The sequence below is a fragment of the Aythya ferina genome (assembly GCF_964211825.1).
Source record: "Aythya ferina genome assembly, chromosome: 2".
NCBI classification, from domain to species: Eukaryota; Metazoa; Chordata; class Aves; order Anseriformes; family Anatidae; genus Aythya; species Aythya ferina.
This window is the reverse complement of record NC_140297.1, coordinates 65,477,368-65,502,382: the sequence shown is the minus strand read 5'-3', so window position 1 is coordinate 65,502,382 and position 25,015 is coordinate 65,477,368. Positions and strand designations below refer to the sequence as shown.

At 42.5% G+C, this 25,015-nt stretch overlaps 1 protein-coding gene across 11 annotated transcripts in view; it reads left to right on the top strand.

Moving 5' to 3' along the window:
- Positions 1 to 25,015, top strand: part of PHACTR1 (phosphatase and actin regulator 1) — a gene marked incomplete at its 3' end in the record, with an annotated part of 439,651 nt that overhangs the window by 353,092 nt on the left and 61,544 nt on the right. For 8 of the 11 annotated variants that reach the window (XM_084511511.1, XM_084511517.1, XM_084511516.1 and 5 more), the window contains 3 exons: positions 5,967 to 6,047; positions 12,469 to 12,654; positions 13,661 to 13,867. In XM_084511511.1, the coding sequence (XP_084367637.1) occupies positions 5,967 to 6,047; positions 12,469 to 12,654; positions 13,661 to 13,867 (474 nt within the window). The remainder of the gene's footprint in view (positions 1 to 5,966; positions 6,048 to 12,468; positions 12,655 to 13,660; positions 13,868 to 25,015) is intronic. The other 3 variants (XM_084511521.1, XM_084511520.1, XM_084511513.1) reach the window with 1 other exon arrangement.

Genomic DNA, 25,015 nt, shown 5'->3' with positions numbered 1-25,015 from the left:
TTAACCGTTCATAATTTTCGGGATGATTAGGGTCTTAGTGGGGGTCGGTCAGGGGAATGCAATTGTCCACAGTTCCCTGAGCGGTCCCATCGGCAATCTGAGCTCGCACATGAACTCAGGTTGTTTTAAGAGTTAACTGGTTTTCTGTTTCTGTGACAACTCTCTGGGACCCATCATGGTCCCTTTGCCCCAGAGGGCTAACACCCATGATTTTAAGATCTCTGCCTCGGGCAGAGGCAGAACTATTATCATTCCTACATCCTCTTTCCCTGCTCATTCAACTTCAAACACCTTTAACACTTTCAACAACCCTTTTAACACTTCCTTTATCTTTCTCCAGCCTGTACTTCTCTAATGCCATCATCAAAGGCTCAGTCAGGGGCCAACTTAATTCCGTACCTTTTCCCACCAAGATGCTGAAACATCAGTATACAGCATTTCATCCTGTTCTGCTTCTCAAAAAACAACATTAACTGTAGCAAAATATTATAGTTTAAAGTTCCATTTAGGGGCCACTTTTCTCCACATTCCAGCTTATAAAGCGGCCACCACTGATTACGATATTTTATCAATGTTTTCCTGTTCACACTTCCACCGGCAGATCCTCCAATATCCTTCCAATGACTTAAAACACATCCTAACACACTTTTCTTTAAAATTTCACTGCTTGTTTGCCCCCCCATTTTCCAGTTTACAGTTTCAGAATACACATGTTACTTGCAAAAGCGTATCACAAAACGTATCACTCACAAAAATACGGGCACGCATTATCTTTCAGTAGCGATGTCACAAAACTACTATTACCAGCAATATTGCCAAAATCACAATAACAATAGTCAGAGTCAAATTCCACATGCGATAAGTCAGAAAACCGAACTGTGTAACACCGTAACGATATCTCTCTTATAACAATGCCACGAACCTACTATTACCACCAGAAAAATAGCCAAAATCACAGTAACAATAACCAAAGTTAAATACCATACTCCATGAGTCAGAAAACCGAAATAGACAACACAATTCCAGATGGACCTTAAAGCGAGCTCTTTCCTTAAGGTCCCCAAATATACTTATGGTGCTTACCACAAAGTATATACCAAACACTGCCTCGCAGAAGATCACCTTCTGACTTACAGACAGTTCCAGATACAGATGGACCCCAAGGTCCCCAGATATACTTGTGGTACTAACCACAAAGTATATACCAAATACTGTCCTGCAGAAGTCACCTTCCGACTTACTGGACAGTCCCAGATGACCGGTCTACCAGAAAACCAAACCAGAATAAAGAATATACTCACTTACAATGATGGGGTCCTTGTCTGCCTCCGCAGTGATCCGGTGAGTCGAGGAGTCCCTCCGGGAAATCCCGGGGGTACCCTAGGGAGTCCTGTCCCCAGCGGGTCCTGCGGTCCGGCAGAGAGGTCGTCCCATCTGGGGTGCCAGATTGATTCAAAGATCGAAGCCGAAATTCCTTTAAGTGGTATATTCTTTATTGCAGCGCTGGATGCACGGGGGATCTCTCCACCTATCGTGCATACCTAAAGCGGAAAGCAGTCTTGAATTTATACAATCAATCTATCAATATTCTACAAGCACCTATACATATGCATTACCTATCCCCGCCTTCCCTCGCTTCTTATGCTAATTAGCCTTTTGGCACCTTGCGCCTGCGTAGAGCCTTCCAAGAATTGTGGGCAGGGGTCTTTGGGACGTGGGCAGGGGTCTTTGGGAGGAAGACCCCGAGTCTTCCTCACAGTGTACTTTTCACCTTTGGTCAGGAATTTGCTGAATTGGCAGGTTTCTTAATTGCGAGAGCTGGTTGTTGCCAATTCTTCCGTTTGTTGTATCTTTATAATGAATTCCAATGTCCAGTTTTGAGATTTATAGTCCTTACGTTTGTTTCTCTGTCCGTCTGCCGCTTCCTTATCATGAGTTTCAGTGTCTTGTTTCGAGATATACAGTCCATGTCTGGGGATTGTCCTTGCCTCCCCAATGCCTCCCCAATACCTCCTTAATCAGGATTCAACTGGCTAGCACGGATGTGTTTAGTTTTGATTGTCAAATGAACAGAAAGGCAGGACTTGAGTGTTTAGTCTGCCCCTTGCTTTTAACAGCAGCATGATGAGTTATGCAAAGGGGAGCAGTTTATTCTCATCTAGATGCATGTTGGAAGAGTTCATCTTTGTGTTGGAGGGAAGGATGTGAGGGACGGAAACGTCAAACATCCTGACTACATAAATGCCTGTTCGGCTGTTTAATGGAGCAGCAAAAGGCTTGGCACAAAGGCAGCAGTGTGCTCACCTTCTCAGCTGGTGGAATGGCCCACAATCACTGTCATCAGAGAGCACAACGGCTTATTAGAGGAATAAAGACAAAACTGTACTCAATTTCCAGAATGGAGGGGCTGGAAATCCTCATGACCCTGTCAAGGCTTTACTGATCTTAATGGGTCTGCCACAGAGAAGCGCTCTGCTTGAACAGTGGAGGGGTGCTGCTCCTGGGGGAAGAGTTCAAAAACACTAGCTTAGAAACATTAATAAAACTATTTCCCACTGATGTTTCTTCATCAGAGCTTAAAAGTAATAGCATACTGCAGGGAGCTGTAACAAAGTCTGCACATTTATATCATAAAATACAGACATTCTCACTTACAGAAACCAGAAACTAGTAAGTGAGTCTTTATTGGAGAGTGGCTGACTTTGTTAAGATAACTGGTTTCTGGTATAAATAGTCCCTGTAAAGAGGGCTTAGTGATTGTTTCTAATCTGGAAGATTGTACACGTGAACAAAATGAGGTTAATCACCAAGGTAAATTGCCAATGAAGTAATCCATCTTTTGTTAAATATTAATTACATTTTATTTTTGTCCATCACAGAATTTATGGGTTTCTCATGAATCAAGGATTAATTCATGTATTTATGCTCTGCTGTGAATTGATCCCTTCTCAGTAGAGTGAATGAATTTATTCTGTATCAGCTTTCTGCTTGAAAAAAACATCCTTCGTAAAAGAACTGGCAATCTTTGTCAGAGAAATCCAGGCAGAGTGAAACATTTCATTGTTCAAGCTGTTAGTTCCTAATGAGTTCTGCATCTAGACACTTGTGATTTTTTACACTTGATCCAGCAGTAGCATAGCAGTTTATGCATTTAAATGTGCAAGACTTGTTTGGGAGGAAGATTTGTATTAAAGGAAAGCAGCATGTTCCATAGTTTTAGTATAACATCTGTTATTATCATTCAATGCTGCTCTTAGCCCAGCATGCCCTTCCTCTAAATATCTTATTAATTAAACTGGCTTAGTAGGAAAATAATTAATACTTTAAGTCCTGTACCTACTTTGAAAGGATTTGGATACTGAAAAAAATGTTTTCATCTGAGCTTCAAACTGGAGTGGTTTGGTTTGGTTTGGGATGTTTGTTCTTTTTTTTTTTTTTTTTTTTTTTTCCATTCTGGAACAGAAACAGATTAGAACTAAAAAGGAATACTTGAAAAAAAATATATATTTGCAGTCTTCCTAAAGTACAGATAGACTATTAGGTAGACTGCACAAAACTCTGGTTTTGAGAAGTCTTGTGCTATATTTGAATATGTTGCTTAGGAATTGTTTGGGTGAAGGTATTCCTCTGCTTCTGCAGAATATCCAGCTAGCCCTGGTTAGAAATCTGCCCTGCAGAAGCATTAACATGTTTCTTACCACTACTTTCATAACGTGGCATGTCTGCCTAGCCATGAACTCAGTACTGCTGCTACCGTGTACACCTGGCTCTTGACCAGGCAGAAGGGTGGGATGGGGAACATGGGTGGTTGCCAGTGTCTGTGTAAAATGGGCAGACACAATCATATCCTCAGTGGTTGACTTGATCTGCACACCCCATGGGGTCAGCACATTTTGTTGGCCATTCTCCCTTGGCTTATTTGTGTATGGTATAGGAAAGGCCAACATGTCACCTAGAAATCCATCTACTTGTGCACAGCATATGGTTATATGCCTGCAGCCATGTGCTTGGATTAGTATGTAAAATGTGGATATGTAACTTAGCTATTTCTGGTGAAGTTCAGAAACAGCAGAATTTGCTTGTGCCTTTGTTTTGGAGAAAGTGCTGCTGCCCATGAGCAGAAACTGCTATTTTGCTGCTGGTTCACCCGACCAGATTTCCCACTGAACAGCAGAGACTGTGTGCTGTGCTCTGTTTACACTCATGGAAAATTACCATTTCTCAGAATTATTGGAAAAGGTGTTCAGTAAGGCCAAATTACTCTTTTAAGTTGGGATTTTAATGATATATTCCATGGAAGAAAGCTTACAAGTTAGCAGTAGTTTGTTTTGGCTTTTTTGGAGAGAGCAAGGGAAGCTGTTCTTAAAGAGGAAGGGGAAGAAGATTTAAATGCCATACCAACGCAAGACCACTTGTGGGAAAAAGGCAGATGAGGGACTAGTCTACAAAGTGACTTCAGTCTGATGGTTGGGGTGTTTATTTTCCAAAAGCATGTTAGAAATCTAAGTTTCTTTGAAAGGCTGTAAGTTGCCTAAAGCACTTCTTAAAAAGAGGCTAAGGCACTTCAGAAAATGCCGTGTCTCTTAATCCCCAAAGGCTGTTACATTAAGAGCCTCAGAAATAAAACTATACCATGTTGCTGGGGGTATGAGGTCTTGTAGTGCCATTAATTCTGGGCTGAAGCTCAGAGCGCATGTTCAGGGGAGAGCACAGGTTTTATTAGCTATTGATGGTATCTACTGGCTTTCTTAGACCTGAAGAATACATGTTGAAAGCTGATTTTAGAAATGGAGAAACAAATTTATCCTATGGAAAATAATGCTTTTAAAATCAGAGCTGCCTTGTACATGCTAAGCTATATGTATCTAACAGCAAATAAATTGCAATGAGCACAGTGTGTCAGTGTAAGCACAGCTAATTCATGACGTATATTGTGACCCTCCGAGAAGAGTGAACAGCCAGCAGTGCCAGAAAAGATTATATCCTCATGTTTCCAGGGACAGGGTGTTTCAGGGCCCCTTTTTCTTTAAATCTGCCTTGGTTAGACCGGAGACGCAAAGTCCCAGTTCATTTGTGCCTGTGTGCGTCTGCGCTGTGTCTGATAGCGGAGCATATGGCAGAAGCAATTCGCCCTTGACTGTGCCTGTTTTTTGGCAAGCACAGGCTTGTTTCTCGCAGAGCGCACACAGTCCTGCACATCGCTTCTTGTGCCCCTTGCTTGCTGTCTTTCAGAAATTTGCCTGAATGCATGCCCTTTGTGGTATTTTGGTTAATTGGACATTGTTTTAATTACTACTGAACTGAACAAACATGAAATTTCTGTTATTTTGCTGCCCTGGCAACCACAGTCTCCAGGCAACAAATACAGGACTCAGGTTGTTCAGAGCTGATGTTAAATTACACTGGCTGACATGGATTACCCCTCATTGGTACCTGTTTTGGGCAAAACACCCCTTCAGGGAAGATGAGACTCCACTAAACAGCTCTTTTTTTGCACTGTCCTAAATGCCTAACTCTGCTCTTACTGGAGTTAGTGGCAAACCAGCCTTGTCTTTGGGGAAGTGGAGGTGCTGGTCCTCTTCAATGGCCTGGAGACAATCCACAGACGTGTATTTCATTGGCCATGATCTTCTACATTGCCTTCTTTCTTGCCTTTCTCTCACCAACTTCTACATTATTTTTTTTCAATTTCTTTGCTGTCTCTAATTCTCCATTTCTTGCTTGGGTCACATATCTAAATTAAGCAACAGGAATGCAGACATGACATCAAATAGGTCACTATATAGTTATTTCTATCAAAATCAGCCATGCAACAACAGCAAACAAATTCTTGGGCTGCCAGTACCTTTTAAGACAGTTTGTCACTGTTGTTAATAGGCGAAAAACACTTTAAAAGGAATAAAGCCTTTCAAAATTATCATTTTCCTTCTTTTCTATTAATATTCACGCATCTCCTCTGCTTACAGCTTTGGAAAGAAAGATATCAATGAGGCAAAGCAGAGAGGAGCTTATAAAACGAGGAGTGCTGAAGGAAATTTTTGATAAAGGTAAGTGCTCTTTCTTTTTGCAACATTAAATTGACATCCTGTATAATTTTATGGCCACATCTTACATTGTTGTAACATTAGGAACTGGGAATACCATACAAAATAGCAGGACTGTACAGAGTAAGGTCTCTAGAACATCTCTTGATTTCACACCCTCTTGATTGGATAGATGTGGTAGCTATCTAGCAAATAAAATTGAAAGCTAATCAAAAATGTAAAGCAGTAGAAATATAAGTCTCAGCAGCGTGCAATAGTAACTTGTTGCAGAACAGCAAGGCATCCAGACCATAGGGAGATGAAATGGGTCTGTGCCTGCATTTATTATCAATTGTGTGGCTGAGTCACTATGGGATTAGCAGTTGTGGAAAAAAGGAAACGTTTTAAAGGCTTGGGATCCTGTGATGAGCACAGAACAGTGAACATTCCCTTGAAACAGCTCAAATGTCAAAAAAATAATGATTCCTTTTTCAGGATAATTAATTTGTTGTGTCAGTAATGTACTTTTTATGCAAAACACCATTATTTTACACTGGTAATGCAACACACATTTGACATCTATTGTGTATGTGTCAATCTTTAACTGCAACTTTTATTTGTTTTGCTGCTTCTCTTGTCAATAACTAAGGCAGTGAATTCAGCAAATTATGTAAAAGTATGGCAAAATTGCCTTTTAATTTCAATACAACTTAGGCATGTGCTTTGATATCTCATTAATTCAAAGTCTAAAATTCTTCAGCAGTACCAGTACAAAACCTGGATAAGTCTGTAGAAGCTAAACATTTTCAGAGATTTTATAGATACAGTCCATCTCATTAGGTTTGGTCTGCTTAAATCTGCTATATGCTGTTTTAATCTAGCTTATTGGGAAAGAAGAGATTATTTAAAAATTTGCTAACCCAAATAAAAGCAATGTGCTGCTTGTGATTACATTCTACAGTTTTTATCCATTGCATATTTTAGATGCTCCTTATCCTTTGGATCGAATACTGCCTGTGCTCTTACTGTGGTGTCTTGGGAGTCATTCTATATGCAGAGCAGAAACAACAAATGGCAAAAGGTTTTCCCTTCTCAGTGTCTCAGGTTTTCCACATTTTGGACTGTGACTTGGACCATATACTCAACCATGAAGCAGACATCCCTGTGGCCAGCGAGGCACATTTGAGTCTGTCACTCCATGTGGGTCTCAGCCCAGGGGAAGCCAGGAAGTAGCTCCCAATTCAACACCCTGGGGAGCTTGTAGGACAGCCACTGTTTATCCCCGCACAAACCTAAAGGCATCCAAATGAAAAATCTCTCCTGTGCAGCATGACCCTGTCTTCTACCTTGAAACTCCGGGAAATTCTCCCTGCTTTGCTCCAAAAGGCTGCAGCTTTTTCCCTTCAAGTGATGCTGTAGTCTGTAATCTTCAATATTGCCTGGTAAAGTAGATGTTAAGCTGTCTGAAGTTCCTCATCAAAAAAACAAAACAAACAAAAAGCACTCCTCCTTGTAGTCATTTTTCACCTTTTCATACATAGCAGAAAGAGCTGGTAAGAAACTCGGGCTTCTTCCTGTTTCTAGTACAAGGAGTAGAGACATTGAACTTTTTTTATTTTTCAGATGCATATAAATGGGAAGCTATCACACAACATGGCTAGATTTGTAATCCAGTATCTCCACATTATTTCCTGCTTGTTGTAAACACAGCAAGCAAAGAAAAATTGGAGCCCTTCCTTGAAAGAAGCAGGGCAGAGATAAAAGTGTATACACACAAGTATAGTAGCATTGATCGTGTGTGATGTGAGGATGAGTATGACAAAATTTGTAGAGGAAAAGTAATCCAAGAGTATTCATATCAGAAGGCTTTATTTGATGGTAGCATCTTCTGTGCCAAGAGGCATCTTGTACAGACAATAGTTGGAGTCATAATGGTTAAATCTCTTAGTCTCCCATTCCTAACACTCAGGCCCATGAGTGGGTAATTTTGCCTTTTTCTTTCTTAAAATATTCTGAACATATAACAGGAAAATTAAAATGGATAGACTGACCTAAGAACAGAAATTCTGGAGCTGCAGTGTGCTTAGTATTGTTTTATCACCTATGTTGAAGAAGAACGGAATTAGCCAGTTTGCCTGTTATTTAAAGTGACATTCTGACCTGTTTGCTTCAGGATTTGGTGGCTTTTCAGATGACTTTGTGTTGTCCAGCAGGTGACAGTTAGTAGAGCTCAGTAAGTCACAGTGTTCACAGATGGGAGAATCACTGCAGTCCAGCTGCTATATTTGGGAAACAAGAAATGCTTTTATCACTTCAGTGACCCTCATACTTAAACTGTTCAAGTGAAACCACTCCAGACTGAACTGCAGAGAGCTCACTTCTTGGCAAGGGCCAGAATCATGACTGAATAAGTTTCTGCTATTTCAAGGGTTGCGTGGCTTGCATCTTCTGCAAATGTGGGCAAAGATTGCATTTTTTGTCAAATACCGTGTACTTTTAGAAAAACAGTATATTGAAGAAATATCTGGTCAGATGCCTGCTGGTCTAATAGTTTGCAGGCAGGCAGAGCCAAGAGCTCGAACACATAGATGAACAGCTTTGATTCTCATATGAAGCTGTAACCATCACTAAAGTATCTGTCTTTAGAGATGCCCAGTGTGCTATGGGCAAAGAATTAAAAGCTACATGTAATATTTTGATACATCTTCATTCATGTGAACATAGACAAGGTTTCCTGTAGTAAGAAGTTTCTGAACAGGAGCATAGTAATTGCTTACTTCAGAGATGATGATGCAGTGGCTTCCTCAAAGGAAGCATGTGCAGTCTTCATCTTTTGTACGATTCTATTTTTGTACTGTCTATCTAATCAAAATCAGGGTTTAAAAAACAAAATTTCAGGTTACCTAAACCCTGGCAGGGCTTGAAAATGTTCTGTGAGTGATAAACCTCAAACAAGAGCACTTGATTTTCTGTCACTTAGCCCAAGGGGGCCACAGCAGAGAAGGGCATGGACATGCCTTGCCCTTCCTAGCCTTGTCCATTGAGAATATTTGTCTGGACATTCATACTTGAGAGAAGGCCAGTACTGAAGACAACCCAAAATGGAAAATAACACAAGATTTAGAATTCTCATTATCATTTTGGCTCAGCCATTTGGCTATGGAAGGAGCACATGAGCTTTACATTTATCAAGCAGATAGGAAGTTCCCTATTGCAAGGCATTCAGAGTCAAAAGACACAGTGAGAATGTAGGCAGAGCTCCAAAGAAAAGAAACAACAAAAGGATCAATCTGTACCAGCTATCATGATGCACTGTGGGCTGCAAGTAATTTGAAAAAGAATTAAAAGAAGTGGAAATGGCAGATGAGTTTATTAGTACAAACTGTGCTTAAGGTCCACATCTTTTGAAAATATCATCTATGTATTTCTGGGCCCTCACCCTGTGCTGTTATTTTCACAGGCAAGGCTGAACCAAAGCATCCGGGTTAGAGCCCTGTGCATCAGAGAAATTCCTCTGAGGTTCTGCTTGTTCCATCACTATCCATGTACAGAGCATCCTGTTTAACAGAGCAGCAGCCTTCTTGTGCTCCTTTTGCTGCAGAGTTCACATTACTGACTTTGGTCCAGTCCAGATCATGCTGACTAGCACACTGCCTGCAGTATCAAAGCTCATGCATTTAGGGAAAGTTGTTCTCCACTTAGTAACAGCAGGCTCCCATAAAATGCAGCAAAGGGATTAGCAAGTTTGAGAACAAAAGATTACGTATGTTATCACTGTGCAAAATTAAACTCATAGTTCCTGAAGACTAATCAATTCATCCATATATGTCATAACTGCATTACTAAGATTTTTTCCATTTGTATGTCAGCTATCCGAAATAGCTTTTACTACTTTAAAAATAGCAATTAATTTGCCCTTTATGTCTGGTTGTCAAGCATACCTCTGATCCAGGATTAATTCACACTAAGAGATTCTTCACTTTACAGATGATGATTTTCATCTCCTTCTTTGACCTGTTTACTGTGTTTTAGCAGTTCCTGGTGTAGTTCTTCTTTAAGCAAGATCAGATTTAGTGTATATATTTCAGTCATGATACTGTGCCATGTCTGATGATTTCAGTCAAATCCGAGGATGAATTTTAGAGCCTAAATGAAGATAAGAGATTTTCAAAGGGAAGATTAAAATAGGTTATGTTGTCAATAAGGAGAGCTGTCACGCTTGCTATTATGACAACAAGTAAAAGTCAAAATTCTCTCTTACTTTGCTTTTTTGCAATAGTAAACCTTCAACAGATAATTTGAATGCTATCTTCTTAAGCCATGCTGAATATACCTTGATAAATACAAAGTGCATTAAAGATAGTAAGATTTCAAGATGCTCTGCATGTTACAATTGGCATCTCCATTAAAAATGTGTAGATATCCCAAAAAAAAAAATAAATTGTTGGTTTTATCATACATACTCATTGTCTGGTCATAGTAATGGTCAAATTTAGTCCTGTACCAAATTAGTGAATATTGTTGGACATAGTCACTGTCTTTCATTCAAGAAGCAGTTATTCTGCCTAAGCAGTAATTATGATCTTTCATGAAACCATGTCTCTGACACAACAGCAGCCTCTATCCCAAACACATGTAAAGGAATGTGTTTACAAAAGGGAGACAAAACAAGCACGGGATACATGGCATTTCCATCCTAACAGTTAAGTCAAAACAGTTAAGTCAAAAAACATTCAGCTTAAATACTGGCTGAACTGTTGGTTGATCCTTGCTATCTAGGGAAATAAAATGGTTTGTATTGAATGACTGCAGCAGTTAGAAAGAGGCTATGCTGTGAAAAATTGGCTGAAACCTTCAGTTTTGATTAATGTTGCCACCTTTTGCCAGCTCAGTTGATTGCTCTGAAAGCTGCAGGTGATGTGGCAATATATCGTAATAGCTCTTTGGTTCTTAATAAATAAATTAATAAATAAAATTAAGAAAGTCAAGAACCTTGGTATTTCTAACAATACCAAACTAAGGAAGAGACCATCTTCACATGTTGTACCGAAGCTTTACAAGACAGAAAGAAAAAAAATAATAATTATTTATTAGTAGTACATCTGTTGTACTTTCAGACATGCTAATTGCTGTGTACTGACACCTAAGTGCAACTTTGTTTTTCTGTCTCTTCAGTATTGTTTTCCAAAGTGTTTTGCATATCTTAGCCGTGTGAGGGGAAAGTGTGTGCTCACTTGAGTGCTGTACATTTCTGCATGGTACATTGAGCAGTAATGTGGCTAATCACAGTTGCCCAAAAATGAAGAACCAGATCCTGAAATCCTGAGTTTGACTTTAAAAATAATTTGAAAGCATAGGAAAATTAGGCTCTTTTTATTTGCCTGCTTTTTTTTTTTTTTTTCTTTTCTTTTCTTACAGGTCACATTCTGGGTTTATTTTCAGGCTTCCACTCATAACCATAAGAGCTGAACACTTTATAAAATTGCAATTGATATACCTGTGCAGTCATTGCCTCCAGGTACCAGAGTACTGTGCATAACAAGTTCTGAGATAAAAATCATGCAGGTTGACACCGTGAAGAATGATATGATCCCTCCCTTCTGTTCTATATTATTTCTAATGTGAAGTGGTGTTTGATAGAAAAGAAACGAACAATTGCTGTTACAGAAATTTTTGCCTATATGGAGAAGTTATTAATAATAACTTCAAAAACAGACTTTCTAAATGGAATCCGCTATATCTCAATATCAAGACCTTTCACCAGGCAACCATAAAAATTGTTCTCTCCCTTACTTATAGTCTTGATCATGCTGGGAGACTATAATAGTTTTATTGGGATATAAAGTAGTGAAATACTTCTGTGATTCCTTTTGTGTCCTTTATGGTATTAAAAATACTGTAAGGGAAGGGAATAATGCTCATTATTATTATTATTAAAATATTATAAATTATGTATTGTATTTTTTTTTTAAAGTTTGATAGCTTCAGTTCCAGTCCATTCTCTTTTCTGACTTTACAGTTTTAACAGAGACAGGGAAAATAAATTTTGTGGCCTTATCAGATGGAGGATGACCATGCAGCTTAGACCATGGATCATAATGACAAGCCTAGGGATAAGCAAAGGATCAACACAGTTATTTGGCAGATCTTTCCCAAGTCTTAATAACCCTGTAAGACAAATGAAATGCTGTCAGACTTCTATGAAACTGTTGTGGACAGAACATCGTTCAGACAGCTCCAAAAATTGCTCAGCACAAGTTGTATTTTTGAGATAAAAACCATATTATTTTGATCATTATCCTGTGTCTCCTATGCACATACAATGACTTAGTTCAGGTTCTTCATTCTCAAGCAAGCTATTGGAGAAAGCAGACTTCATTTCAAAATTTTCTGTATCTTATTTGTGTTTTCTGTTGTCACTGTGCTTTCCTCCAAATATGAACAGATGGGGAACTTTCCATACCAAATGACGAAGGAGCTTTGGAGAATGGGCAGCCTCTGGGCTCTGGACCAGTGCTGAGCTCCAGCCAAGTATCACTTCCAGCCCTAGCAGAACTGGAGTCAGGTTCTGCACCTGGGGAACCCTGCTCATATGAGGTGCTCCCAACCACAGAGATCATGGATGGAACAGGTAACATCTTGTTTTCAGTATGACATAGCTACTTTAAGCAGTTTGAAACAGGTTTTTGACCTCTCATCCTGAGAAACCATTGTTGAAGACCAAGTTATTCTGGTGGAGAAGGAGCATATAGATTATCGCTGGGTGCTCCATAAGAAATTTTGACTGTCTCAGCATAGCAGTACTTCTGCTATGTACTCTACTTCTACACAAGTAACCTCTTGCATGTCAGGCAAAGTCCTTGCATTTTTGTGAACATTTAAGAGTACATTTCTAACTGTCACGCTACTTCTCAGCCGTGCTGATGAGCTCTAGAGGGCTGATAACATTTTTAAACCCTGGGGTATGTCATTTCCTTTACCTGCTGCATGGTGTTGGGTGACATTCACATCACTCATCTTCCAGTAGTTAACACAGCCAGCTGCACCATCCTAGGTGAGGCTCTCTGCACTTCTTCCCCAGCCTATAAAGAGAGACAGCAATACTGTACATCTAGGTTAACTCCTCTTCCTGCATCACTTAATGTTGAAGTTGTGGATTAAGGTCAAGTGAGGAAAGTCGACTAGTAGAAGCACTCCTCTATGATCATGCACAGTTGTGTGGCCTCTTTGGAATGAAATAGCCCCCAAGAGGTGCTTTTACAGTTATAGGATAAATTTGAAGACTGCCTGCTAACATATCTGGTTCTGAGCAAGCTGTGGTGACAGACCATCTGAGATGTGACATTTTAAGCTCTTGATATGTGCTCAAGATGTGGGAATATGTCCCAGCTCAGCGTAAGGGAGCTGACTTCTGTCAGAGGTAATGGGAAATTCAGCTGTTGTCTCAATGTGTGTTACTCTTTCTCTCTTTTTCTCTCTTTCTCTATTTCTTTCTGTGTTAATATGATGTTTGAGTGAAATCTATTAGTCAGTCCTAATCCGCATTCCTGCACTGCTTTTCTCATCTTAAAATGTCTGTATCCACTGCTGCTTTGCTCATAACGTTGTTGCGTCTATGATGTGGTTGTGTCCTCCAGTGTCTGAAGAGAGCCCCACATCCAATGAATCCGGCGTCCTCCTGTCCCAAGATCCTACAGCTAAGCCAGTCCTGCTACTTCCCCCCAAAAAATCTGCTGCTTTCCCTGGAGACCATGAGGACACCCCAGTGAAACAGTTGTCCCTCCTCAAACAACCCCCTGCCCTGCCTCCTAAACCTATTGCCAGGATTGCCAGCCACTTAACTGGTAAGTAGGTGTTTCTAGACCCTCAGCATCACCGTGCCCCATATAGGAAAAACTTGCCCTTATAGCTAAGTCCTCAATGCCCTTCCGTAAACCTGTTTGCACATGTTGTTGTGTGTACTAGCAATGTGTGTGTGTTGTACCTAGGGCAGGGATTGCAAAGAATTTTCAGACTATACCATCATCAAGGTTGCTTCAGGACACTTCCCTTCGCCTCCCTGTTTACCTAGTGCTACCATGACATTTCCTGACAAACCCTCCCCACTCCTATTTATCAAGATGTACCATCACTACAAAAATGGCAGGATGTATTTTGATGGGAAATGAAATAACAATAAAATACAAGGATATCTTTAAATACTTTTTAACAAGAAAAGAGGCAGGGCAGGGGCAGGGTAGGTAGGAGGGAGAGGGAGAATTTTTCTTTTGTCTTGTTGCTTCTACCCTCAACTGACATCTGGGCAGGTCGCCCCAGACACATTCCCTTTATCTTTCCATATGTTTCTCTTTTGTCAAGCCCCTTGATCCTTACACAGGCCATTCTGTCACCTGCCTTCTTACCATTTTGCTTCCCTGCTCACACAACCTGCCCACCTGCTCCCCTTTCCACCCCAGCTCTAACTGTTCCCCTCCTACTGATGAGTCCTGCTGATGATGGGCAGCTTCAGTTCCCACTGACTAGGATTTTGGTGTTCTACAGATTATGCTGCTGTTTTTCTCTCTCTGCATGCCAGCTAGAAACAAGTCAGATTCCTTTTTTGTGTCCCAGATCTTTTACAAGCGTCCAGGCTCTCTGGGATTCAAAGCTTTAGACACATGTGGAAGGAGGATTGATGGATCTTACCTGACCAGTCTGCTCTCTCCAGTCTGTCATTTAGGCCACTGAGACAAAGGATTATTGCACTTATACAGACCAAAAAGGGCTCCCTAAGTCTTTATCTACATCCTTTGAACAGTCTGCTCATAATTGCAGCTGCTTCCCAGGAGGCAGCACCTTGAAATCCCATGCTCAAGATGAGGTATGGTGCATCTCTGTACTGAGGCAGCTCCTGGCCTCTCACTGGGTTGCTCTTCTGGTGTTCATGCTGCTCCAACCTTTTCAGGACTAATGTGAGAAATGTTCAGTCCACATTAATACATTCTAGGTACTTTTTTTTTTATTATTCCTGTCAGTTAATGCTTGTTTAATTCAGGTTAAGAAATATATCAGGAAGGAACTCATTAGGGAAGAGCGTGTTCTGGTTTTCTTTCATATTTCTATGTTGTCTCTTCATGTTTTTGTTTGGGTTGCTACACGTTTTCTTCTGTATAGTTTTGTTCATTGTATTTGGAATCTCTTACTTTCTTGCCTACCAAAATCTCCACATAAGGACTGTTTTTTTTGCCTTATACTACAAGACAAATTGGCAGTTCTGCAATGTGGAAAGCCAAGCGGCAGAATTGCTGGCTTCAGGTGAGGACGACACCAGCTTCCTATATCTCCCATAACACTCTGTTCCAATTACAAGAAGCTGCTCAGAAATGAGGCCAACATGAAAAAATTAAAAAGAAAATTATAAAGAATAATGAAAAAAGGAATAGTGTAGGAAAAACCTCTGGCACTAAGTATCCATTAAAAATAAAGCTTTCCTCTGCATGAGATAGCAGAAGAATTACAGGATGGGTGCTTCTGATAGTTGTTTTTTTTTCAGCTGGTAATTTTGTGTGAAGTAGTACCACTCTCAAGCTATCAGCATAAATTAATTGCTTGATGGTAACAACTTTTCCAATGAAAGTGAAACAGAGCTGTGTCTTCTCTTAGTTCATGATAACTTTTAGTGGTCTCTCATCCAGTTCTAAATGATCTCTTGAATGCACATAGACACAGACTCTTATACATGAATATGCAAAGCCCTCAGGGGAAAGGAACAGAGACTCAGATTTGGTCAAAGGACCCTAATTTAATTGACAGCTAGCCCTGCTAGAACTGAAAGCCTGATTTAAACGTATTTTATAAATAAGAGCACTGAGTTTATTCTTAAGGGTCCATTTACTTGGGTGGTCTAAGGATATACATGTTCAATGCCTTGTGTTCTTCACTGGTAATTATATTAGCCATGTATAATCTTTGAAAATGATCAATCAATCCTAATGAAGCACCCTCATCAGTGAGAAGCAGAATTAATGCTATTCTTTTGCTAATTACTCCAGACATCCTCAGCTTGTGTGTGAGAAAACAGATGAAATTGGAATTCTGGCATTCAAGGTGAAGACTTTTCTCTTCTCATTGCATACCCATTTTTCTATTAAATATTTTGTGAGAGAGTTGAAGGACAAAATAAGACATACCAAGCATGACTAGTGAGAAGTTACAGTGGTTTATGGTCTGGTAGCTCTGTTCAAGAAGACTGCAAGAGGAAATGTGATGTTGTAATGGTACGCATCTGAGTTGGAAGATGCAGAACTGCCTCTGAACTTCAGTCTTAAGACAGTTACATATATGTACGTGTATATGTAAAGAAAATATGCTTTATACAAATATAAATGAGAATATAGTATTATAAAATCAAATCACTATAGGCATAGTCAGCATAAAGTTAAAAAATAAAAAAGAAAAGGAGAAATATATTAAACACACAGTGTGAGGGAAGAAAAGCTTCCTGTGAGTCTGACCACATTCTTGCTAAGAACTTGTCCCAAAGTTCTTCGGGTTTGTAGGTATGAAAAAAGTATGAAGATACGAAGTTCTTCAGGTAAAGGTATGAAGATTGACTTAGAATATTTGCCAAAGAGTGTAATACAAGGTTTAGGAAAGAGAGAGAAACAGTCTTTACCTCTAAAAGCATTTGTGAACCATCTCAGATATCTCTGTGCCTGTGCCAAGACAAAGATCGGCCTTTCCCTTGATAAGAAATGCACATAAAAGTGCAAGCCTAAAGTAAACAAGCAAGATCACATTTAATTTTGTGGAGGATGAAAATGAAATATCAGTTTTAAAAGTGATAGGAAGAGAGAATTGCCTGTAGCAAATATAAATCAGACAGCTTTGGTATGCCTCTTCTCTAGATCAGGTACTGTGGGGATGGGACAGCAGAGGAATGGGGGCAGAGCCAAGAGCAGACAGCAGAGCAGACACTGGGAGTGATGCCACCACCACTGCAGAAGTGCGCTTGGTACTTTGCTTCATGCCATCACCCAATGCTCTTGGTGATGCTGCATCCACAGAGAATATCCCTATCACAGTACTAGGTGTGGAAATACCAACACAGACTCTCTCTCTACTTTTTCTTCCATTGGAATGAAGCAGTATTACTCTCTTAATCAGTGATTCCTTCATAGCACAGGACAGGCAACCCTTGCAGAACAATGTGATTCTTAAATGTTTTGATACCACTGTTGCACTGCTCTGCATTTCCTCTTGGCCAGTTACCTCCTGGTAAGCCTTACAAATATGATCATTATTATATATGATCATACCCTTCATGGGTAGAATTTCTTTCATCATTTTAATTCCCCAATATTGACACACAGTACTCAGGCATTTAGAACAACAATTGCAACCCCCCTTATTTGGTTAAAAATAGAGGAGAAAGTGAAATCATCACCTGGGACAAAATGTAACTGGACTGCCAAGATTAAGTCCCCACATTACCATAATATCTTTAATGGCCAAAAGCGACAAGAATACTGGTCATATATGGTTTGATAGACAGCATACCCCGGCTCATTTTGGTCCTGATTCACGAAGTGGTTACTTTTAGTCAGTACAGATGATGTTTCTGAAATTAATCTGATAGTTTCTGTTGAAAGAACTGAATTACCAGTTACCCATGAAGTCCCCTAAAACTTCAGATAACAAATTGTGCGCCACCAAGCAGAAGTCTCAGCAACACCTGAGTGTGTCTGAGTCTAAAATTAGCCTAATTTTATGCAAGGGTGTAGTGTGGCCACTAGGGATACACTACTAGGATGTATCTGGCCACTCAGCAGTTGTATTTTAAAAACAGCTTTGAAAAACCTTTTCCATTCTCTTGCTTTCTTCAGTCAACATTTTAAGGAGAGGCATGGCACACTTTTTTTTTTTTTTCTTTCTGTGCCTTCTATTTATGTCTCTGTAGAATAAGAACTAATTCATAATTAGAGGCAAACATTTAACAGGATAGGAAACCCTGCAAACCCCCAAAGCTTCTGATAATGTGGACATGCCAAAGATGAGGTTTGAGAGTATGGTTGCTTGGTGTCCTGATACATTGCAGCAACACAGCTGATAGTTAGTTACAGTGTTATGAAAGTATTTACTGCTACAAATTTTTCAGCAAATATTTTGTGCAGTATTTTATTATCTGACAATCACATATCTTAGAAGGCTTTTCTGTAGATGAGCCCATGAAATTATCTGAAAGCTTCCTGTTCTGTTCTGTTATCTCCTGCTGTCTGCTCTGGCAGGCTATATTTATGAAGACAGGTTACATTCATGAGGGGGCAACGGAGAATTCTCTTTTCACTGTGTGCTTGAAGGAGAGACAACAGAGAAAAAATGGGTTTCCTTTCCCAGTACATCCAGGTTCTCACAGGAAACTGGGCCCTGATGGAGTTGCTCTCTCCACACTTCATCTGCCTGCTCTTACCTGGAGGGTAGTACCTAGCACACATAGGCAGCAGGAAATCTTTTCATCTTTGAAACCCTTTCTAAGGCTCTTCAGCGAATTCATACAAGCCTATAATTTTCAGAGCTATAATTTTCAACCTTAAGGATGAGCATGCTCAGTTTATTTATGTTCTCCGAATGCAACAAACTACAACAGTTGGTCAGGGTCTTGAAAATGTCAAAAGACTGCACGACCTGTCTGGGCAAACCTATTGCACTGTTTGGTTCTTCTCATTTGGGCATAACACTTTATAATTAAGTCTTGAACCTCTTGTTTCAATTTTTACCCATTGACTCTCCTCCTCCCACCATGTACCACTGTGGAGAGTTGATAACCTCCTTCTAGGTACTGGCGTGTTGCTGTTATGTCCCTCCCCAAGCTATCTTTTGTCCAGGATGAATAAACCCCAGTCCCTCAGCCAATCATAGGAACATAAAATGGTTTGGTTTAGAAGGGACCTTAAAGATCGTCAAGTTCCATCCCCTCTGCCATGGGTAGGGACAGTCCCCACTAGATCAGGTTACCCAAAGCCCCATCCAGCCTGACCTTGAACACTTCCAGGGTTGAAGCATCCACAGCTTCTCTAGGCAATCTGTGTCAGTGCCTCACTACCCTCTGAGTAAAGAATTTCTTCCCAATATCTAATCTAAATCTACTTTCTTTTAGAATAAAGCCATTTCCCCTTGTCCTATCACTGTATTCCCTGACAGAGTCCCTCCCCAGCTTTCCTGTAGGCCCCCTTTAGGTATGTAAAGGCTGCTATGAGATTTCCCCAGTCTTCTCTTCTGCAGGCTTGTCAACCCCAACTCTCTCACCCTTCACATTGTGACAGCCTTCTGCTGAATTCTTCTCTTTTTTTTTTGTCTTACCTGTACTGGGAGCCCCAAAACTTGATACAGTAATCTAGATATAGTCTAAGGCATGCTGAATAGAAGGGGGATAATCCCTTGATCTCCTGGCAGTGCTTCTTGCAATCTAGGAGGCTATTGGCCTTTTTTGGCCTACTGGCTACTGCTTGGTATCACAAGGAGTGAAGAAACAGCTTTCCTCACACTGCTAGGTTTGTAAACATAGCCAGCTCTGCCACAAGCCCAGGATTCCTAGGTGTGCCCTCTTCCTCTGAGAGTAACTCCCAGGTGTGCTGGGGCAGAATCTGATTCTAATGGGCTTATCTAGCATCCCTGATGGAACAATATTTGCCACCATATATCCATAACTTTCTAGTATCCTATATGTAATGTGTATATGCAGTGTGTTCTAACCAGTTCTCTAGGTATGTTCAGTGCCTGGGAAGACACTGAACCTGGTGTACCTGGTGTATAGCCTCAGTATAACACAAACACTCCAGGAGTGCCATCCAGGGCAGATCTTCTGCACAGAGAGTAAAAGCACAGTTATCTCCCTAAAACCCAAAAGGAAATGCAGCAATTGTATGTATTAGCAAAATGATCTATAAGGAAGAGGTAAAGGCTGACCTGCTTGTCTGATGTCTTCCATAGGTCTGATGTGCAGCAAATATTGTGGCTTGTACAAATATATTTTAAGTAATTTAATGTCATCAGCAATGGAAAATCTAACATCTCTTTCATCAATTCTGGCACAGTTATTACTTAACCATGCACAGTTCTCAGTGGTCACAACCCTGCTAGGAACCACCATCTTGCAAAGATTGTTCATTATTCTCTTGAGCATGAGGAGCCTAAGACAGAAGAGATTAATCAGACTTGCACACCTGGCTTCACACAGTTTGCTTCTCTTCTGTCACATTAGTGCTTTGTGTAGTGATTTAGGACTCTAGTAATGTTGCATGGAGAAGATGCTTACAGCAGATTCCTTGGTCATATATAACTGTGAGTTAGATTTCAGCCTTGGTGGAGCCATTGGAAGACTTTTTTGCCTTTGAGAGCAAATTCCTCTCTCTTCAAGAGAGCAATATTAGGCAGATATGATATTGCATGGAAAATGGAAAAACTTGGGTTCTCCCCTTTGTAACTCTCACATTCTACAATGAGGGAAGGCCACTTTCTCTTCATGCCTTTCTCATCTTTGCACACCCTTTACCTCTCCTGTCTCTTGAAGAATGGGAAGATTTACTGTCTGTGTGGTTTTTCTATTGTAGCACAACACCAGTATCAAACGTATACTGTGGATGAAACAAAGCTCTGACTAAAAAGCTAGCACTAAAGAAAGTCTGATGCTAATCCTGAGCTTGGCCCCATGCATAGTCTTTTTCCACCTTACTGTCCGTAATCATTTTCAAGAAGTGCTAGTGCTTTTAAGTCCTAGTATCATGCACCTCATGCACTCTGGCTAGTAGATACGGATCCTAGTACAAGCAATACCCAGAACAGGCCAGAAGGAAAGAAGGGATAAAGGGGGCAAGAAGGATAGTTTATGTTACAACTAACCATCTGGAAAAGGACTTTACAAATCGGATATTGCTCAGGAGAGTGATGACATTTGAAACTAGAGAACATCTTACTGCCAAGCCTTCTCAGGTCATAAGAAGATTCTGACCCTTCAGTTCCTTTACCATGTTACAGCAAGTGTGAACTGAAGCAAAAAGAGGCCAAAGAGTGTGCAGAGCATTGCAGAGCCAAATATATGATATATTTTGTGGCTCGGCAAATGGCTCAATATATTGGGCCACTTGCCAAGGCAATTGGCTCCGGGGCAGACGCATGCTGTAGTGGAGCGGGGCATCAGACAGGCAGGGCTAATTCTTCCGGTATCAAGCCCACTCGAGGGAGCCGCCAGGGCCCAGCAGCCCTTGCAAGGTAGGTGAACGAGGTGAGAAGGAGGCATAGGCAGAGCCAGCAGCACCCCCTCCCCAGCTGTTCAAAAGCTGCTCCTAGGGAGTGCGGGTGACCAGGAGCGCGGGTGACCAGGGCATGGCATGTCGGAAGGGAGTGGCGCGGCAGTTGGCGTGGCAGTTCGCCCAGGCAGGGCAAGCAGGGAGGGCAGAGCGTTCCCGCCCCACCCATACGAACACCTCCTCTAACGGCGGTCTACCACTAGCTAGTCTGCAATTGTCTCCACCAGGCACAGTGCTCTCTCTAGGAAGTCTGTACACACCCAGACCGACTGCCTGCCCAAAACTGCGGCAGTTCAGGTCTCTGAGTGCAGGGAGTACCTGAGCCTGCCGCTACCACCTGCGGGGGGCAGAGAGACTGTGTGCGTGAGGTGCAAGCAGGTGGATGACCTGGTCCGCCTCGTGGCAGAACTCAAGAAGGAGGTCGAGAGATTGAGGGATATCAGGGAGTGTGAGCAGGAGACAGACTTGTGGAACAACTCTCTGCAGGTCCTGAAGGACAGGTACTGGGGTGAGACACCCCAAATGGGGGTGGACCCCCTGCCCTGTTGCTGTCGGGCAGAGGGAGAGGACCTAGGAGTTGAGGAGGAATGGAGACAGGTCCCCGCTTGACATCGCAGGCGATGCCCCCCCTACTGGCCCCACCTTCCCAGGTGCCCTTACGCAACAGGTTTGAGGCCCTGGAGCTTGAGAGACCGGTAGCTGAGGAAGAGGTAGAAAGTCTACCCAGGAGGATGCCTAGGGCGAGGAAGTCGACTCCACGTCTCAGGACTGCCTCCACCAAGACAGAAAGAAGGGTGATTGTTGTGGGCGACTCCCTTCTCAGGGGAACAGAGGAACCTATTTGTCGGCCTGACCCTACCCATATGGAAGTCTGCTGCCTCCCTGGGGCCAAGGTCAGGGACATTGCCAGAAAGCTTACCAGCCTGGTTCACTCCTCTGACTATCATCCTCTTTTAATAGTCCAAGCTGGCAGTGATGACACTGAAGAGAGAAGCCTGAAGAGCATCAAACAGGACTTTAGGGGACTGGGACAGTTAGTGGATGGAGCGGGAGTACAGGTGGTGTTTTCGTCCATCCCTCTGGTGACAGGGAGGGGTACAGGGAGGACACAGAAAGCCCACCTGATAAACACGTGGCTCAGAGGCTGGTGCCAACACAGAAAATTTTTTTTTTTTGACAATGGGGTGCTTTACTTGGCACCCAGCCTGATGGCCGCAGACGGGTCCCTGTCTCTAAGGGGAAAACAGATCCTAGGCCAGGAGCTGGCGGGGCTCATTGAGAGGGCTTTGAACTAGGTGAGAAGGGGGATGGTGCTGAAACAAGGCTTGTTAAAGCTGTGCCAGGGGTAACAATGGCAAGGCTGGGAGAGAAGGCAATGGCCCAACTGAAGTGCATCTACACTAATGCACGCAGCATGGGAAACAAACAGGAGCTGGAAGCCATCATGTGGCAGGCAGGCTACGACTTGGTTGCCATCAAGGACACGTGGTGGGACCACTCTCATGACTGGAGTGCTGCAATGTCTGGCTATAGGCTCTTCAGAAGGGACAGGCAGTACGGAAGGTGTCACGGTGTGGCTCTCTATATCAGAGAGAGTTTTGATGTCATGGAACTCGAGGCTGGGAATGATAAGGTTGAGTCCCTGTGGGTTAGGATCAGTGGGAAGGCCAACAATGGAAGCATCCTGGTGGGGGTCTGTTACAGACCACTGAACCAGGATGAGGAGACTGATGAGGAGTTCTACAGGCAGCTGACAAAACTTGCGAAATCGTCAGCACTTGTTCTTGTGGGGGACTTCAACTTCACAGATATATCCTGGAAGCACAACATAGCCCAGAGAAAGCAGTCTAGGAGGTTTCTGGGGAGCGTGGAAGATAGCTTCCTGACACAGCTGGTTAGTGAGCCTACCCGGGGAGGTGCCCCGCTAGACCTTCTGTTCACAAACAGATAAGGACTGGTGGGAGATGTGGTGGTTGGAAACTGTCTTGGGCAGAGTGACCACGAAATGGTAGAGTTCTCCATTCTCGGAGAAGCCAGGAAGGGGACCAGTAAAACTGCTGTATTGGACTTCCGGAGGGCTGACTTTGAACTGTTCAGGACACTGGTTGGTAGAGTCCCTTGGGAGGCAGTTCTGAAGGGCAGAGGAGTCCAGGAAGGCTGGGTGCTCTTTAAGAAGGAAATCTTAATGGCTCAGGAGCAGTCTGTACCCACATGCCCAAAGACGAGCTGGCATGGAAGAAGACCGGCCTGGCTGAATAGAGAATTGTGGCTTGAGCTTAGGAGAAAAAAGAGGGTTTACAATCTTTGGAAAAGAGGGCGGGCCACTCGGGAGGACTGTAAGGATGTTGCGAGGCAGTGCAGGGACAAAATTAGAAAGGCCAAAGCTCATCTGGAGCTCAATCTGGCTACTGCCGTTAAAAGACAACAAAAAATGTTTTTACAAATACATCAACACAAAACGAACGACTAAGGAGAATCTCCAGCCTTTACTGGATGTGGGGGGAAACCTTGTTACAAAAGATGAGGAAAAGGCCGAGGTGCTTAATGCCTTCTTTACCTCAGTCTTTAGTGGCAATACCGGTTGTTCTCTAGATACCCAGTACCCTGAGCTGGTGGAAGGGGATGGGGAGCAGAATGTGGCCCTCACTATCCACGAAGAAATGGTTGGCAACCTGCCATGGCACTTGGATGTGCGCAAGTCGATGGGGCCAGATGGGATCCACCCGAGGGTATTGAGAGAACTGGCAGAGGAGCTGGCCAAGCCACTTTCCATCATTTATCAACAGTCCTGGCTATCGGGGGAGGTCCCAGTTGACTGGCGGCTAGCAAACGTGACACCCATCTACAAGAAGGGCCAGAGGGTAGACCCGGGAAACTACAGGCCTGTCAGTTTGACCTCAGTGCCAGGGAAGCTCATGGAGCAGATTATCTTGAGTGCCATCACGCGGCACTTACAGGGCAACCAGGCAATCAGGTCCAGTCAGCATGAATTTATGAAAGGCAGATCCTGCTTGACAAACCTGATCTCCTTCTATGACAAAGTGACACGCTTGGTGGATGAGGGAAAGGCTGTGGATGTGGTCTACCTTGACTTCAGCAAGGCTTTTGACACAGTTTCCCACAGCATTCTCTTCAAGAAACTGGATGCTCTTGGCTTGGACTGGCGCACGCTTCGTTGGGTTAAAAACTGGCTGGATAGCCGGGCCCAAAGAGTCGTGGTAAATGGAGTCAAATCCAGTTGGAGGCCGGTCACTAGTGGCGTTCCCCAGGGCTCGGTGCTGGGGCCGGTCCTCTTTAATATCTTCATCGATGATCTGGATGAGGGCATTGAGTGCACCCTCAGTAAGTTTTCAGATGAAACCAAGTTAGGTGCGTGTATTGATCTACTCGAGGGCAGGAAGGCTCTGCAGGAGGATCTGGATAGGCTGCACTGATGGGCTGAGGCCAACTGCATGAAGTTCAACAAGGCCAAGTGCCAGGTCCTGCACCTGGGGCGCAATAACCCCAAGCAGAGCTACAGGCTGGGAGATGAGTGGTTGGAAAGCTGCCAGGTGGAGAAGGACCTGGGAGCATTGGTTGATAGTTGGCTGACTATGAGCCAGCAGTGTGCTCAGGTGGCCAAGAAGGCCAACGGCATCCTGGCTTGTATAAGAAGCAGTGTGGCCAGCAGGGCTAGGGAAGTGATTGTCTCCCTGTAGTCAGCTCTGG